Source organism: Phodopus roborovskii, unplaced genomic scaffold (assembly GCF_943737965.1).
Source record: "Phodopus roborovskii unplaced genomic scaffold, PHOROB, whole genome shotgun sequence".
NCBI classification, from domain to species: Eukaryota; Metazoa; Chordata; class Mammalia; order Rodentia; family Cricetidae; genus Phodopus; species Phodopus roborovskii.
Genome location: NW_026126482.1, coordinates 13,176,713 through 13,191,598, shown reverse-complemented (window position 1 = coordinate 13,191,598; position 14,886 = coordinate 13,176,713). Strand labels below are relative to the sequence as shown.

At 39.3% G+C, this 14,886-nt stretch overlaps 1 protein-coding gene across 1 annotated transcript in view; it reads right to left on the bottom strand.

Moving 5' to 3' along the window:
• Fam120a (family with sequence similarity 120A) overlaps nucleotides 1-14,886 on the bottom strand; it is an 86,775-nt gene that overhangs the window by 54,622 nt on the left and 17,267 nt on the right. Inside the window, exon 3 of the mRNA XM_051194317.1 lies at nucleotides 10,843-10,925. Coding sequence (XP_051050274.1) covers nucleotides 10,843-10,925 — 83 coding nt within the window. The remainder of the gene's footprint in view (nucleotides 1-10,842; nucleotides 10,926-14,886) is intronic.

Below are 14,886 nucleotides of genomic sequence, written 5' to 3'. Positions count from 1 at the left end.
ACTCGGAGCTCATGGCCACAAGCTAGTTCTCTGATCAGATGTGCTACCCCTCACAGTTCACTGACACTGTTGGCAAATTTGGTAAGACAACTGGGGATTCTTAAAGAAAGGAATTAGTCAAGAGAATTTTCCCCCACATTAAAAAAAAAAAAAAAAAAAAAAAAAAAGGAAACACTATTACAATGGAGAGTTGGGTTCTGTATGGTTATACAATGCATGATTTAAAAATTTAAAAATGTAAAAACTAAATGGAGGTATGATCAACTTAACCAGAACTGACATACTGTTAATTGTCATTTTGACTATCTTTGTTGTTGGTTTGATAATTCTTGGTTTATCTCTAAAAAAGTTGGTGATATAAGTGCCAAGATACAGGCTTTGGTAAAACTTCTTAAAGCAGATCAGATCATAGAGATAATCAAATTCAGATAGAGGAATTTAATGGAGAACCAGTTTTAGCATTACATTATAAGGTTAGAGAGGAACAGCCTAAGGTTTCCAGACAACCAACCTTAATACATACAGTAACCTTATATGAATTGTCAAATGATAGTCTCTGTAAGACATAATTGGACTCTTGTGCCAATGTTAGCTTTAAAGATATTCAAGGAAGCAGAAGTCTAATATGGCATGCATTCATCATTTGTAAAGCAGATGTTAAACTCATGGTCAGTTTGTAATAGAATTATCCCTAAAGACTGGATAGACTTGGTTAATGCTCTCTTAAGAGTCTGGTCCACAATTACAATGGGGCACCCTGGTTCAGGGAAGAGACTAATAATATTGAGCAGAGGCATAAGGCTAGATAGAGGTATGGAAATCTCCCAAGACCAACTCCTTGGAGAAAATTATGCTACTATAGAAAGGCAATCTCCATATGATGACCACACCTGGCTTTATGCCATGCAGCAGCTTAGAATGCTTGGGACAGAACTGGAGAAGTAGGAAAGAAAATTGAGTCATTTACTAAAGTTATGCAGGATTCAAAGGAAGCCTTCAAGGATTTCTTACAGAGATTGGCATCAGCAGTAAATAAAATGATACCAGATTCAGAAGCTAGACAAATAATGATTGAATCTTTGGCTTAAAAATGGTAATTCTCAATGCAAAAGGATAATTAAGCTTTTAAAGGCAAACAAAGTCACCTTAAAAGGTGACCGTAAACAGGGTGTCCAAGAAACAATGCTTTCTCTAAGCATAATCCAAGCAGAACATCACCCCCCTTTCTGGATTATGAAAAGGTGTGACAAAGGCAGGCACTGAACTAATGAACATAGACCAGCAAGAGACATTCAAGGTAATCCTTTACTGTCAGGATACTTCTCAAGGGGCCTCTTGCAGGCCCCATGCCAAATCTGGTTCAGTCATTTCCTGTCGTTGTGATGAAACTCCTCCCTAGAGCAATTAAAGAACCTAATGCCTATTGTAAGAAACCATATTGTTCTGGATTATAGAAGAGCTTTAGAAGATGAAACAAAAATTTCAGGAGAAACCATAAATCAAAATTAATAAAGATTACATAAGGAACCTCCCAAAGTTAGGAGTGGGCAAGGGTTTTGTTTTCATCTTTCAAACATCTTGAGGAGTTTAAAGACATTTTTGGACAAATAACCATCTAAAGAAGAAGGGAGAACTACTGGGAAAAAAAATTACCAAGAAAAGGAATAATCTGACCTAATGCTATTTTTTGAAGTCTCCAAAAAGAAGATGGAATCCCACAGGTGACAATTTCACCGGGACTATGATAACACTGTTAAGCTGAACAACACCAACTAAAGATCTGCTTTGGACTACAAACTGTTCATAACAATTCCAAGGTGGCTAGCTGAGATGATCCAGCATCACAGACACTGCCCAGAACAAGATCAAGGTGGTCAGCGGAGATGATCTAGCCTCACAGACACTGCTCAGAACAATTTCAAGGTGGCTAACTAAGATGGTCCAGCCTCACAGACTACTCTAGCCAGGACCTGAGACAAGCTCTGCACTCTCCCATTATGCAGAGACTGGACAAAAATGATACAGTTACCTCTCTCAGGACTTGACAATTAAACCAATTTTGTCTTTTCTTTTTGGGATCCCGTAAAGATGCCATTTCCCCACACACACTGCAGGAAGTAATGAAGAACATAATGCCCACATTCCCAAGAGGTGGGGTAGGTGGTTTTTGGTATCTCGTTGGGTTATGGATATTTGTCATTGTTTTGGGGGACTGTTTACAAGTTGTTATGGGTAATGGTCAGGAAAAAGGCTAAACAAAGGAGATCAGATAAAAGGTTCTTATTTTAAAAAGAAAAAAGGTGGATACTGATATGATGGGATAAAAAGGTAGATTACTGAATCTACTTTTAAAAAGCAGCTACTAGCTTTATATATTTTACATTAGATTGGATTTTGGATATTGAACACAAATTTTGTGTATTGATACGAATTTAAAATTAATTTGGTTAAAACATACTGTATATATGTTTCTAATCTTGTTCAAAGTATTGTACCTACACAGTCCATTTAAAAATGTAATGCAATTTCTAGTCCTGAAAGTTATTATTGTCAACTATATAAAATAATAAGGAAATGCAGGTACTAATAAGTCACCTATTACAATCAAACTTGTCACATTAGGTATGTTTTCATGGTGAAACAGGTATTTTAGAAATACAGATCATCTTCAAACACTTCAGAGATCTACAGAATATGGCATTTAAGATGTTTTTAGTAACACAGGTTCGTTTTTTAAGAGACAATGAGGCATGTCTGCTCCTGGCAGCACCAATCTACTTCTGAGAAGATGATGGATGGGCTCTGAAGAATCTCCACATGGAGTTCACTTTCTTTGTGGCAAAGGTAAACTGGGCAAGAAAGTGTCTTTGCCTTGACTGCTGACAGTATGCTATACAAACTGGACAAGCAGGACACAAAAGAGTGACTGTCCTACTTTGCCAAAACAAAATGGTGCAATCCTTCAAAAATCCTGCTTCACAGAAAAGTCTGTTGAATATTCTAGGCCTATAAGCTAAAGAAGGATGCCCCAATATTGCAGAAGAACCTTGGACAGCTGTCCAGACAGCCTGCTGTTTTTGTCATTTCTCACTCCCCCCCCCCCCGGAAGTCACTTTCTCACACTTCCTGCTTTCTCAGTTAATAATTATTTCCTTCTCCGGTCTCTAAGGGAGTTGAAGACTAGTTAGTGTAGCTATAGTTTTTCTTGTTTACCAGACTCAGAAAAGAAACTCACTAAAGAGGTATAAAGTGTAAAAGGTTGAGAGACATTAAAAGACAATTTGATAATGCAAATTAAAATAGAAGTAAATTAGGTACAAGACTTTGGACTCACCAAAATTGGGTAGATTATGGGGTATTTTCCCTGCATTTGTTAAATGCAAATGGACTGGACATTGTTGATATACGGTAATTGTACTTATTGCATATGGTTTTTTTTTCTTATATTAGTTTTAGCCTTCTTTTTTGTATTAGACAAAAGAGGGGGATTGTGGAAATATATAATTTATGATCTAATACAGATTGCCTGCAGATCAGAATGCAAAGCTAGCCACAGCCATAGAGACCAGGCAGTGGTGGTACACACCTTTAATTCCAGCACTAGAGAGGTATATAAAACAGGAGCGGGGTGTCAGAGCTAACAATGAGCCTCCAGCCACATTGAGGACAGGATTGACCCAGTCTTGGTAGAGGTAAGAGCTCTCTGGAGGCTTGGCTGCTTTGCTTCTCTGATCTCCAGTGTGAACCCCAATATCTGTTTCTGGGTTTTTATTACTTGAGCTATACATTTAAATAATGTCACATATTATAGTCCAGTTGTTAAGCCTACCATACCACAGTATTCAGATATTTCCATTATAACCTAAGACTCATGAATATCACTGACAAAAAACCAACAACAAAAAACCCCAACCTCCCAAAGCTTTCTAAAGCTCATTAGTAGAAAGGATAACTTGGTAGTTTAACTTTCACAATACAAATATAATGTTTCTGGGCAGGATGAGGTTCAGGGCCAATCTCCCTGACAGTTCCCAATGCACATAAAGCTAATAGGCATGCTGCTTTCCACAAAGCCCTAGGGGGAATCAATGCACTGGTTCTGGTGTCAGATATTGAGACAGCAATTTTGTTTTAATCAGACATACTTTCTTCTTTGGGTCAAAACCACTGCTCCACTTTCAGACAGACACTGCCTCAATTCTAAGTGGTCTCAGCTCCTCATCCAGAATAGAATTTCTTTGTGTGTGTTAAGATATTCTTTCCACTCCCCTTTTAGAGACAGGATCTCCCAATGTAGCTCAGGCTAACCCGAAACTTATTATACAGGGCTCTCAATACACAGCCTTATCCTCAAACTCATGCTTTTGCTGCCTCAGCCTCCTAAGTGTTGAAATTACCAATTCTCACTACTTCAAAACTCTTCTTCAAACGTTTCCTTTTCTTTATTTGCTTTTACATAAAACAACTGTGGATGCCCATTTATCCTGTGTATGAAACCTCACAATGTACACCCAAACAGAATGCCATCCATTGTTTGGGTCCTGCACCACGGTACCACACCATCACTCACATACATGGTACATCTTAAGGAAAAAGAACTTCAACATTAGGCTGGCCACAAAACAGAGAAGCACATTAATACACCGAACAGTTAACACAAAGAATGAGTGCCTCAGCCTGGGATGGAAGAGACTTGGCTGAAAATGAGAAATAAAGAAAATGTCAGCACTTGCGGTTCAGGAAAAAGGCACCATTCATACGGGCACTTCTCCTCGTCTAGAATATGATTCTTAGCCATTTGCATACTTTTCATTATTTAGGCAGAAATCAGAAAAACAAAGCTATTTATGAATTGAAGCCTGTGAAACAGTAAATAGCTTTGTAGCTCAACAGATTCTGTGTGTGTGTTGGTAAGTGGACGAGGAGAGCAATTTATTATACCAGTTTTTCCAATCAATACAAATCAGCAAGATACCTAGCTTTAGTAAAATTGCAAATTAAGTGCTCATTAAACTGTTTTAAGTTGCTATTAAAGTAAAAGATGGGCACACTTGATACCACAATGCTATACTTGATGGTATACTGATTACAAGGGAAACAACAGTTTGTGACTTTAAACATTTTCTTACAAAAGTTTTCAGAAAACCTAACAGTTTAAAAAATCCAAATACTGAATGCATGAAGCAAAATTAAAATCAAGCCACATGTTTGTTTTGCTTGAAACAAACTGCAATTTTGTATCAATTCTCTTGCTGCTAAGTATTCCTTCGATATTTTGTTTTGGAAAATATTAAAATGTGCTATTAGAGATTATGTAATAGCATCCGTATTAAATATTTGTATTTTATAAGAAATTGTACTCCTCCTGCTTTGATTAGTCTGAATGCTTCCAGGTCATTTTCAAAGCAAGTTGTCTTCTCTACTGATTCACAAGAAAGCAACCACATCTATTTCCTTTGGGTCTGCAGATAATGCTGCTGGGATCTGTGTATATTACCAACATCTAACTGTGCTCCTTTTGTGGCTGTTTATCCATCCATCATCTGATGGGAGATGTCATTCTGTAAATATCTTTCTCTTATTGGTTAATGAATAAAGCCCTGTTGACCAATAGGAAAGCAAGGTAGGTGGGCCTAGGAGACAAGGAGGATTCTGGGAAATGTAGTAGACGGGAGTCAAGTCGTAGTGACTTGAGAGAAGAGGTCCAGACACTCCTGTAGGATAAGACCACATGGAAACATTTAGATTAATAGAAATGGGTTAATAAAGACAGAGCTAGCCAAAAAAGAAACTAGTAACAAGCCAACAGCTTTATATCTAATACAATGTCTCTGTGTGTTATTTGGGGCTAACACAGCTGTGGGACCAGGCTGGCCGGCAAACTACTCCTAACAATCATCTTTTAGTAAGAATTATCTCTAGGCTGAGGCAGTTAATAAGCTACTATGAACACTTAGGTAGGAGTTTGTGTGAATATGGTGTTTGTATTTCTCTAGTATAACTGCTCAGGAATGAGACTGCTGGGTTTCTAACTTACAGGAAGCCACCATCCTGCCCTCAATGTGACTGTTCTTTGGATGCCACACTCCACAGGCGCAGAGCTGCAACTGCTTGACACTGTTCCCCTGTCACCTTCATTCAGCCCACCATACTGTGTCAGAAGTGGCCATAATTGCTTTAACTTGTATCATCCAATGACATTGCAGTACCTCTTGTGTACCCTGTGAGCACTCTGTAAAATGCCTGACCCAAACCTATGTCCATTGTCACACTGGGCTTTATCTGACCCTTGTGTCATTCTCCATGTATTCTGGATGCAAATCCTTTATTAGACACATTCTACTTTGCAAACACTTTTTCTCTTGGTTGTTTTTCATTCTCTTAACTAAGTCTGTGTAATTGACAGTTACAAAGATTTTCTTCTAATGGGGGGATGGTGGTGCATGTTTTTTGTTTTCTGTTTAGTTTTGTGAGGTGTTTGTTTTTTGAGACAGGGTTTCTCTATGTCAACAGTCCTTGCTGTCCTGGAACTCTTTGTTCAGGCTGGCCTCAAACTCAGACAGCCAAGTGCTGGGATTAAAGGTGTGCACCATTACCTACAGACTACTTTCTTCTAATGTTAATATTCTCATTTTTGCACATGGATATTCATTTGTTATAATGAAACTTCTAGAAAACAAAACCGGGTTCTTGGCTCTAGAGACAGGAGACTGCACTAGACTACAGGAGGGCCAAAGGTGCAAACTGGATGTCTGCACTAAACTGAGGCCCACTGAGGCCCAAGGGCTATAGCAGGTGACAGGGCAAGTGACAAAGTGTAACCAAGTTAGTGATAAGTAAGACACCACTGAGAAGGAGAAAATGGCAACAACAGGCTCAGCATGGAGGTCCACGCCTATAATCCCAGCACTGGAGAGGGCCGAGGCTGGAGGATGGAAAGTGGGAAGCTAACTAAACTCACTCTATTTCAAAAATCAAAACAGACAAAACATTTGCAAATCTTGTGTCTAAGTATAAAATCTGTTTTAATTTGATGAAGATAAATAACTGAATTTAAAAATGGCAAAGGATCCAAGTAGACCTTCACCCAAAGGAGACAGGGAAATGGCCAATGAGCATAGGAAAAAATGTGCAACATCATTAGCCATTAGAGAAAGTCAACTTGAAAACAAACTGAAGGCCTCATTAACCACTAGGGTAACTAAATACAAGAAGAGACAGTAACAAGTAACCTTCCACATGCTGCTAGGGCACAGAAATTGTACAGCTACTACATAGCAGGAAACGGTGTGATGAACTCAAAACACTAAGCATAGAATCAGCACACAGCCTCGACACTGAGGAGAAATGAAGAAATGTATAAAAAAAAAGCGTGCCAATGTGTTCATAATAGAATGTATTATTTAAATTTTTTTTTTAAATCTTCGTGGTTTTTCTTTTTATTTTTTTGAGACAGGATTTCTCTGTGTAACAGCCCTGGCTGTCCTAGAACTTGCTCGGTAGACCAGGCTGGCCTCAAACTCACAGAAATCCACCTGCATCTGCCTCCTGAGTGCTAGGATTAAAGTTGTGCGCCACCTATGGCTTATAATAAAATTTATAATCAACATAAAGTATAAACAACCTAAAAGTCAATAGACTGGCAAGCAAACAAAATGTGGCATAATATTATGTACAATTGGGTGTCATCCAGCCCTGGGAAGGAATGAGACATGCCACAGTATCAGCAAACCCTAAAAGTATTGTGTCAAGTGAAAGAAACAAATGCAAAAATGGTGTGGTGTCTGATTCTATTCATAATGAAGAGACAGAGTTTATCATCATCCAGCAATTGAGGTATATTAGTAAATACAACATTTCTTCTGGAGTTAACAAAAATAGGCTGTGATGGTTACACAGCTCTGAATGTGAGTTCTATCTACATTGTAAAACAGCAGTTATTGGTAGGAAGACAGGACTCCTGGAGAACTGCATATGGGAGCCAGCTGTGCCTGAGCCTGAGTCTGAGCCTGATCAAGTTAAGACAGTAAGGGGAATCCTATACAGAAAACCATATTAAACACAGCCCATGGGAAAGGCAATGTCTCACTGAGGAAAAAGGCTAGTCCCAAAAGACCAACAAGAGAGGCCAACCTGGACAAGGCCTAAGCCAGAAACTTGAAGAAGCCAGTAAGCCCACAAATCTGGGCTGGTACACCCTCCATTTCTGACCTAAGTGTAGTCTTGAAAATCCGTGTCTGCACTAAATCCATACAACCACACAGTGTCAAGGATAGAAGCACTCTATACTGACTACATCCCTACACCCGTGGTCTAGTCTTAAATATTAATTTTCTCTAGGGAACAGAACTGCACCGGAACCTGCAGTTTGTGGATATAGTGTTAACAGCGGTGCTGGCCGGGAAGAGATTAGAAAGCAGCATTGAATGTCACTTGCCCCAGCACTGTCCTGACTTTCAGAGTAAGGTGAGTCCTGAGCAGAAAGTGATGGAGTCCACCTGGTCTGGAACAGAGTCAGGGTCATGGACTCAACAAGACAGGACATGAGTTATTGTCATTACACTGTTATTTCAGATGAAACTAGAACATTGCAAGGCAAGCACAGAAGGCACAAACACTAGCCTGGAGCCTCCCTTTGCACCCTTCCTCCTGGACTTCTCCAGGGTTCTCAGAAGTATTACACTCTGCTACCCAGTCCTACCACAGACCTATCACATGAGGTCCTCACTCACTCCATGGATGAACAAGCCCCTCTTCTAGATAACATTATGACAGGAAGCCCATCCTCACCTAAAAAGCATGGACAGACAGTGCTATACACAGAAAGTGCCTACAAAGAAATCCAAACATCAAAAGTGGCCAACAACAGCTAGAGAAATGGCTCAATGGTTAAGAGCACTGGCTGGATGGTTGGAAAACTTCAAAGTGGGGCCAGCAGGGACACTCAGCAGGGCTAACATGCTGCCGGCCTCAAGACAACCTAAATCCAATCTCCAGAGAAAGCAACTCCTCCAACTTGTCCTTCGACATCTCCAAGAGATGAGTGTGTATGAATGAGCATACACATATAAATAGTAAATATAAAAAGTTTATTACTTAATATTCATACTTAAAATGTATTTGGATCCAACTCATCTCTCATTCCTTCCCCTCCAATACTTCCCCTAAACTCCTCCACATTTTCCTCCCAACATCACAAAAAAAAAAAAAAAAAGTCTTTTTTAAAGCAAAACACAAGATAGACCTAATACTCAAATTTCTATTTGGGAGTTTTGTTCCTGGTTGTTAATACACTGGGATGACGTCCTCAGTGGCAGGTGTAATGATGCAGTTTGACAGAAATATGCACAGGAGAAGTGCTGTGACAACTGCAACTCATTTCCATTTCCAAACAGTCTGAGTTAAAACAAGACACAGACATGTCTATATAATTTATAGGAAAATGTCAACAAGACGATGGCTATGTGGACAAACATCTTTTTCTTCTTTCAGCATTACATACTCTTACTAAGCTGGTTTCCCAACAATCCTTCAAATTATTCTTCACATTAGGCTTATGGAACGCAAACAAAGGCAGCTCAGCCAAACATGTAACTATTTATGCATATAGTGGGAGGTCTCAAATCCCCTACGGCAAGTGTCCATGAATTTCCCCACTGATATGGACCAAAATGCACAGGTGCAGCATCTAGAGCCCAGCACAGCCTCTACTCCACTGGCCATCATCAAGCACTCAAGAATCAGGACATCAGGTCCTGTCCCCACTCCTAGGACACATAGGAGACACTCCACCCCAACAGCAAAGGGAAAGCTTTTCTCTGGAGAGCACAAAAAGCAAAAGGAAAACAAGGGATTTCTAGAAGGAAGGGGAAATTCACTTTCAAGAGAAGTTGAAGGCAATCCTAACCAAGAGCGGTAAAAACAGACTATTTCAAAGCGTGCAGATGAGAGAGGAAAAAGAACTTCCGAGCAGCAAGAAACAAAAAAAGGAAACCCCCCCCTTTTTTTTTTTGACAGATTTCCCTTCAGGAAATCAATAATAATGCTATGAAAGAAAAACTCCTATTTGAAACTGAACAGCAATTACAACTGTTCATGGCAGGAAGGGTCACTGTAAGTGACCTAGATTTTGTGGCACACCTCTGGAAACCACCCACTCTATCTTTTCCCTTGACTCTAAGGAAGCTGGTCCCAAAGATGGAAGTGACACAGTGTCCAAGTCCCTAACTTTGCATTTCCCAAGACACCTAACAAGTGATAATGGCAGTCAAGTGTCACTGACAGGTGCCAGCTAGTGCCCTCATGCCCACACCAATCTCGCTTCAGAACACCCTGGTGAAATGCTGCCTTTCTGAGGTTCATCACTACCACAAACGAAGAGAACCAAAAGGGGAATGAGTAAGAAAACATGTTAATAACCAGTGCAAATGAACCATTCTCCCATCATTCAAGAAGCATTTCATTAGACTATTTCATAACCGTAGAAAGGTAAGAGTTATGAAATTCTCAGGCTGTACTAAAAGATGTTGATTTAAGTGACAGATGACATTACCTATCAAAAAAATTAGTATTTTAAGTAAAAATGTTCATCTATAAAAACTGCATCTCAAAGATTTCTTTTTGTGATACACAGGACATTCTTTGAAGGTGGTTTTGAAGGAATGTGTGAGAACAAAGAAGGAAGCTTATTACTATAGAGCAGATCTCAAGGTGAGTCCCAAACAAGACACTGATGCCCACACAGAATGCCCCCTCCTTCAGTAAAGTCCAGAATGCATTATTCATGCAATAGCAAAGTCACAGTGGTGAGTCAAATGCTGGAAAACCAAGCAATGTCTGTACCTTCAGTGAGGCGAGTGGATGCTCTGGACCAAGTAAACTCCAGTGAAAGGAAGCCAGATCCTCATCAGGTAGTATGTGATTTCCTAGAACATAAATGTGGATAATGTAAAAGTCATAATTATCTGTGACATAGGGAAACTTCTACATCACTATATGCTGGAAAACACACATTCACCTTTCAAGCAGAAACAAACATTTCTTCACATTATACAACAATGAAGCAACACACATATCTGGCAGCCATTTCAGCTGACTCAAGCACCTAGTGAATTTTCAGTAGAGTTTGGACATCATTTACACTAAGAACTTCACAGTGCTCCACACCAAAGCAACTTCCCAGTAGTATGCAAAAAGTCAGTCCAGAACTCCAGGAAGTCACACAGGGACCAGACCTAAGTGTTCATGTGTTCCTGAAACACCTGTGGTTCGAAATTACTTGACAATTACATAGCCAGATGTGGAGTCTGTGGTTATAAAATCTTCCCTAGGAAGATTAAACAACTGTGTTATAGCATGAATCACCACCTACAACTATCTGTGACAGAGCACAGACTACAATATCTGAGCTGTCTGTCGTACCTCTAGGGCTATGCCCACTTTACGAGTGAGAACTACATTCTCAAAGGGTATCCTACTCTCAAGCAGGTTTGAGTGTCTGAAACACTAACATCTAGAGGGTGCTGGTACACTGATTGCAATTTAAAAGTGGTAACCTCCTAGATAACTCTGTGATATTTGCATTATCGTTTAATCACTTCCCGCAATCAAAGCATCAGATTCATTAACTACCTAATAGGCAAATTGAAACCTTTGCATCACTGCTACAGCATCTTATCCCAAACACACAGTGCAAACCCCAGGATAGCCATTTCAATACAGATAAGCCCCAGCTGTGCACACAACTGGGCTCTGTGCTGCTTATTGCTGTTAATGAACTGCATAGAAATTTTATTGTAAAATAACCAAGTCTCAGAGTTATTTTAAGGATTCAACTTAAGAAAATATAAAGTTAATTCCAGTATCAGTAATGGACTTTGTAAAAACTCACCTCAAACATTTAAATGATTATTCCATTCAACCTTCCTAAAATAAAATTCTGAATAGCTGCACTTTCTATTACAGAAAAGAAAATAGCTTTAAAGACAATGAAATTCTTACAAATCTAAAATAAATAATCTTACTCATAATTTGCATATAATTTGCCTAAACTTCTTAAACAGACTAGATTCTATGCCTCAAATTAACTGGATAATTCCCCCCCCTTTTTTTGTTGTTGTTGTTGCTATTTATTGAGAACTAAACACAGGGCTGACATCACTCTACCACTAAGCTGCATCCCCAAGCCCTTTTTTACTTTTTTGTCTTGTCACAGGGCCTTACTAATTGCCCAACAGGACTTAGATATATGATCTTCTTGCCTCATTCTTCCAAATAACAGGGATATACAAACCTAGCTAAAGTATTATTATGGATTGTTTTCTTCACTTATTTCCAAATTTCTAATATAATTATCTTGAAAAGTATGAGTTGATAGTATCACAAAGAAATATATTAAGTATTTCTTGAACAGAAAATCAAGTATTTATATGTCAAATTCTAGGTAAAACTCATTTTGCTTAGCACTTAAGTAAACTCTGATCATCTACATAATGTGGCACCTACCTACCAACTTTTGTAATAAAATAGGTTTGGGGTGGGGGGAGTTTAAGGGCCAAGACAGGGTTTCTTTGCATAACAGTCCTGGCTGGCTTGCAGCTAGCTCTGTAGACCAGGACAGCCTCAAACTCAGAGAAATACCTGTCTGCCTCCCTCCCAAGTGCTAGGATTAAAGGTGTGTGCCATCATTATCTGGCTATAAAAAAAAAGATGCTATACAGCTCTACTGGGTGACATGTCAATGTTCCCAGGCTGGCCTCAAATTCCCAATCGTCCCATATCAGCCTTCTAAATGCTGAGTATGCATGCCCAGCTCAACACATACTTTTAACATCCAAAAAAGTATCCTTTTACATTATGACTTCTGATAATATATTTCATGTTTTAATCTTCCAAATCTCAAAACAGGAAAATTCTGTTAAGAAATTATATTTGTAATTAGATCTAAATAAACAACTTATAAAAGTAATATTTTACTATTATACAACAAAATATAAAAATGTTTTGTAAAAAACAAAACTATTTATAAAAAACTATTTATAAACTATTTATAAAAGTCTGGTGCCAGAGATAGCTCAGTTGGCAAATGCTTAGCTTGCAAGCATGAAAACCCAAGCCGTAACCCCAAAACTCACATAAAAAGACATGTATAAAGGCACAACCTTTATAATCCCAACATGAGGCGCAGGTGCATGTGGGTACCTGCTCCAGATACACATGGATCCTCCTTAGGGCTCACTAGCCAGCTAGCCTATGCTTACTAATGAGCCCCAGGTCCCAGTGAGAGACAGCAACAACAAAAGTAGACAACTGTCCAGAGGAATGTCACTGCAGACTATATACTACTGACCTATATACACCTACCTTTCTGGAAACTAGCAATTTCTAAAAATAACCCACAATCTAATTAATTTCCCAGAATGGGCTAACTCCACAGAAAGCACAGTAACTTTGATAAAGACCAGGCAGCTTCCCAAAGGGTCCTGAGTATCTAAAGCAGAGAACCAAGGAGTTAAGTCACAGGAAAACCTCACTCCAAAAAAACTTGGGTATAATTATGGAGAGAAAAAAAAAAAAAAGTTAGCTTGACACATAGCAAAGACACAGGATGGGTAAGTTAACAGGAACGGAACTACACAAGACAGGTACAAAGTAAAAGGCACCCAAGTGTAGCTGGGCAGTGGCGCACGACTTTAATCCTAGCACACAAGAGGCAGAGGCAGAGGCAGAGGCAGAGGCAGAGGCAGAGGCAGAGGCAGAAGGATCTCTATGAGTTTAGCCCAGCCTGGTCTACAAAGCAAATTCCTGGACAGCAAGGGCTACACAGAGAAACCTTATATCAAAAACAAAAGCAAACAAACAAAAAATTTGTACATGTACATGTTAACTCTTGAAACGTACTTAAGTAATATATCCTTTCTGGAGAAACAGCAAAACAATTCTTCCATGGGATTTTTAACCTCTGCTACAAGGTCACTGGAAGCCAATCATAGCATGCTTTAGCCCTGTGGCATATGTTCTTTGTGTTTAAGGGTTTTTTTGTCTGGTTTTCTTTTCCTTTTAGCTTTCTGAGACAGGGTTTCTCTGTGTGGTCTTGGCTGTCCTAGTACTCACTCTGTAGACCAGGCTGGCCCCAAACTCAGAAATATCCCCACCCCCAAGTGCTGGGATTGAAGGTGTGCACCACCACCCAGCAAGATTTTTTTTTCTAATTCTAAACTAATTTATTGTATGTTTTGCCTACATCTATGTATATAGGTATGTATGTGTGCTGTACATATGTGCACCAGTGCTCACAGGTAAGAAGTGATCATTAGATCCCTTGGAACTAGAGTTATAGATAGTTGTGAGCTCCTGAGCTACCATTTGGATGCCAGATGGGGATGGAGGTCCTCTGCAAAAACAGTAAGTGCTCTTAAGCTCTGAACCATCTCCAATCAAAGATTCAATCTGAATTATATGTTGTGTTTTATTTCATGTGCATTGGCATTTTGCTTACATATATGTCTGTGTGAGAGTGTCAGATTCCCTGGAACTAGAATTGGAGACAGTTGTGTGCTGTCATGTGGGTGCTGGGAACTGAAACCAGATCCTCTCAAAGAGAAGTAAGTGTTGAGCCATCTCTCCAGCACATGTGTGTTCTATGTGGAAATACTTACATATGTGTGCAAGTACCACCCATCGTGGGTGCTGGGAACTGAACTCAGGTCCTCTACAAGAGCAATTCACTCCTAATTGCTGAGTCATCTCTTAAACCCATTTGTTTTTTGTGACAGGGTCTCAACATTTGCTGGTCATGAACTAGTGACCCTCCTGTCTCAATTTCCTTCACGCTGGGATTACAGGCTTGTGCCACAATGCTAGACACAGAATTTCTTCTTTTTTTAA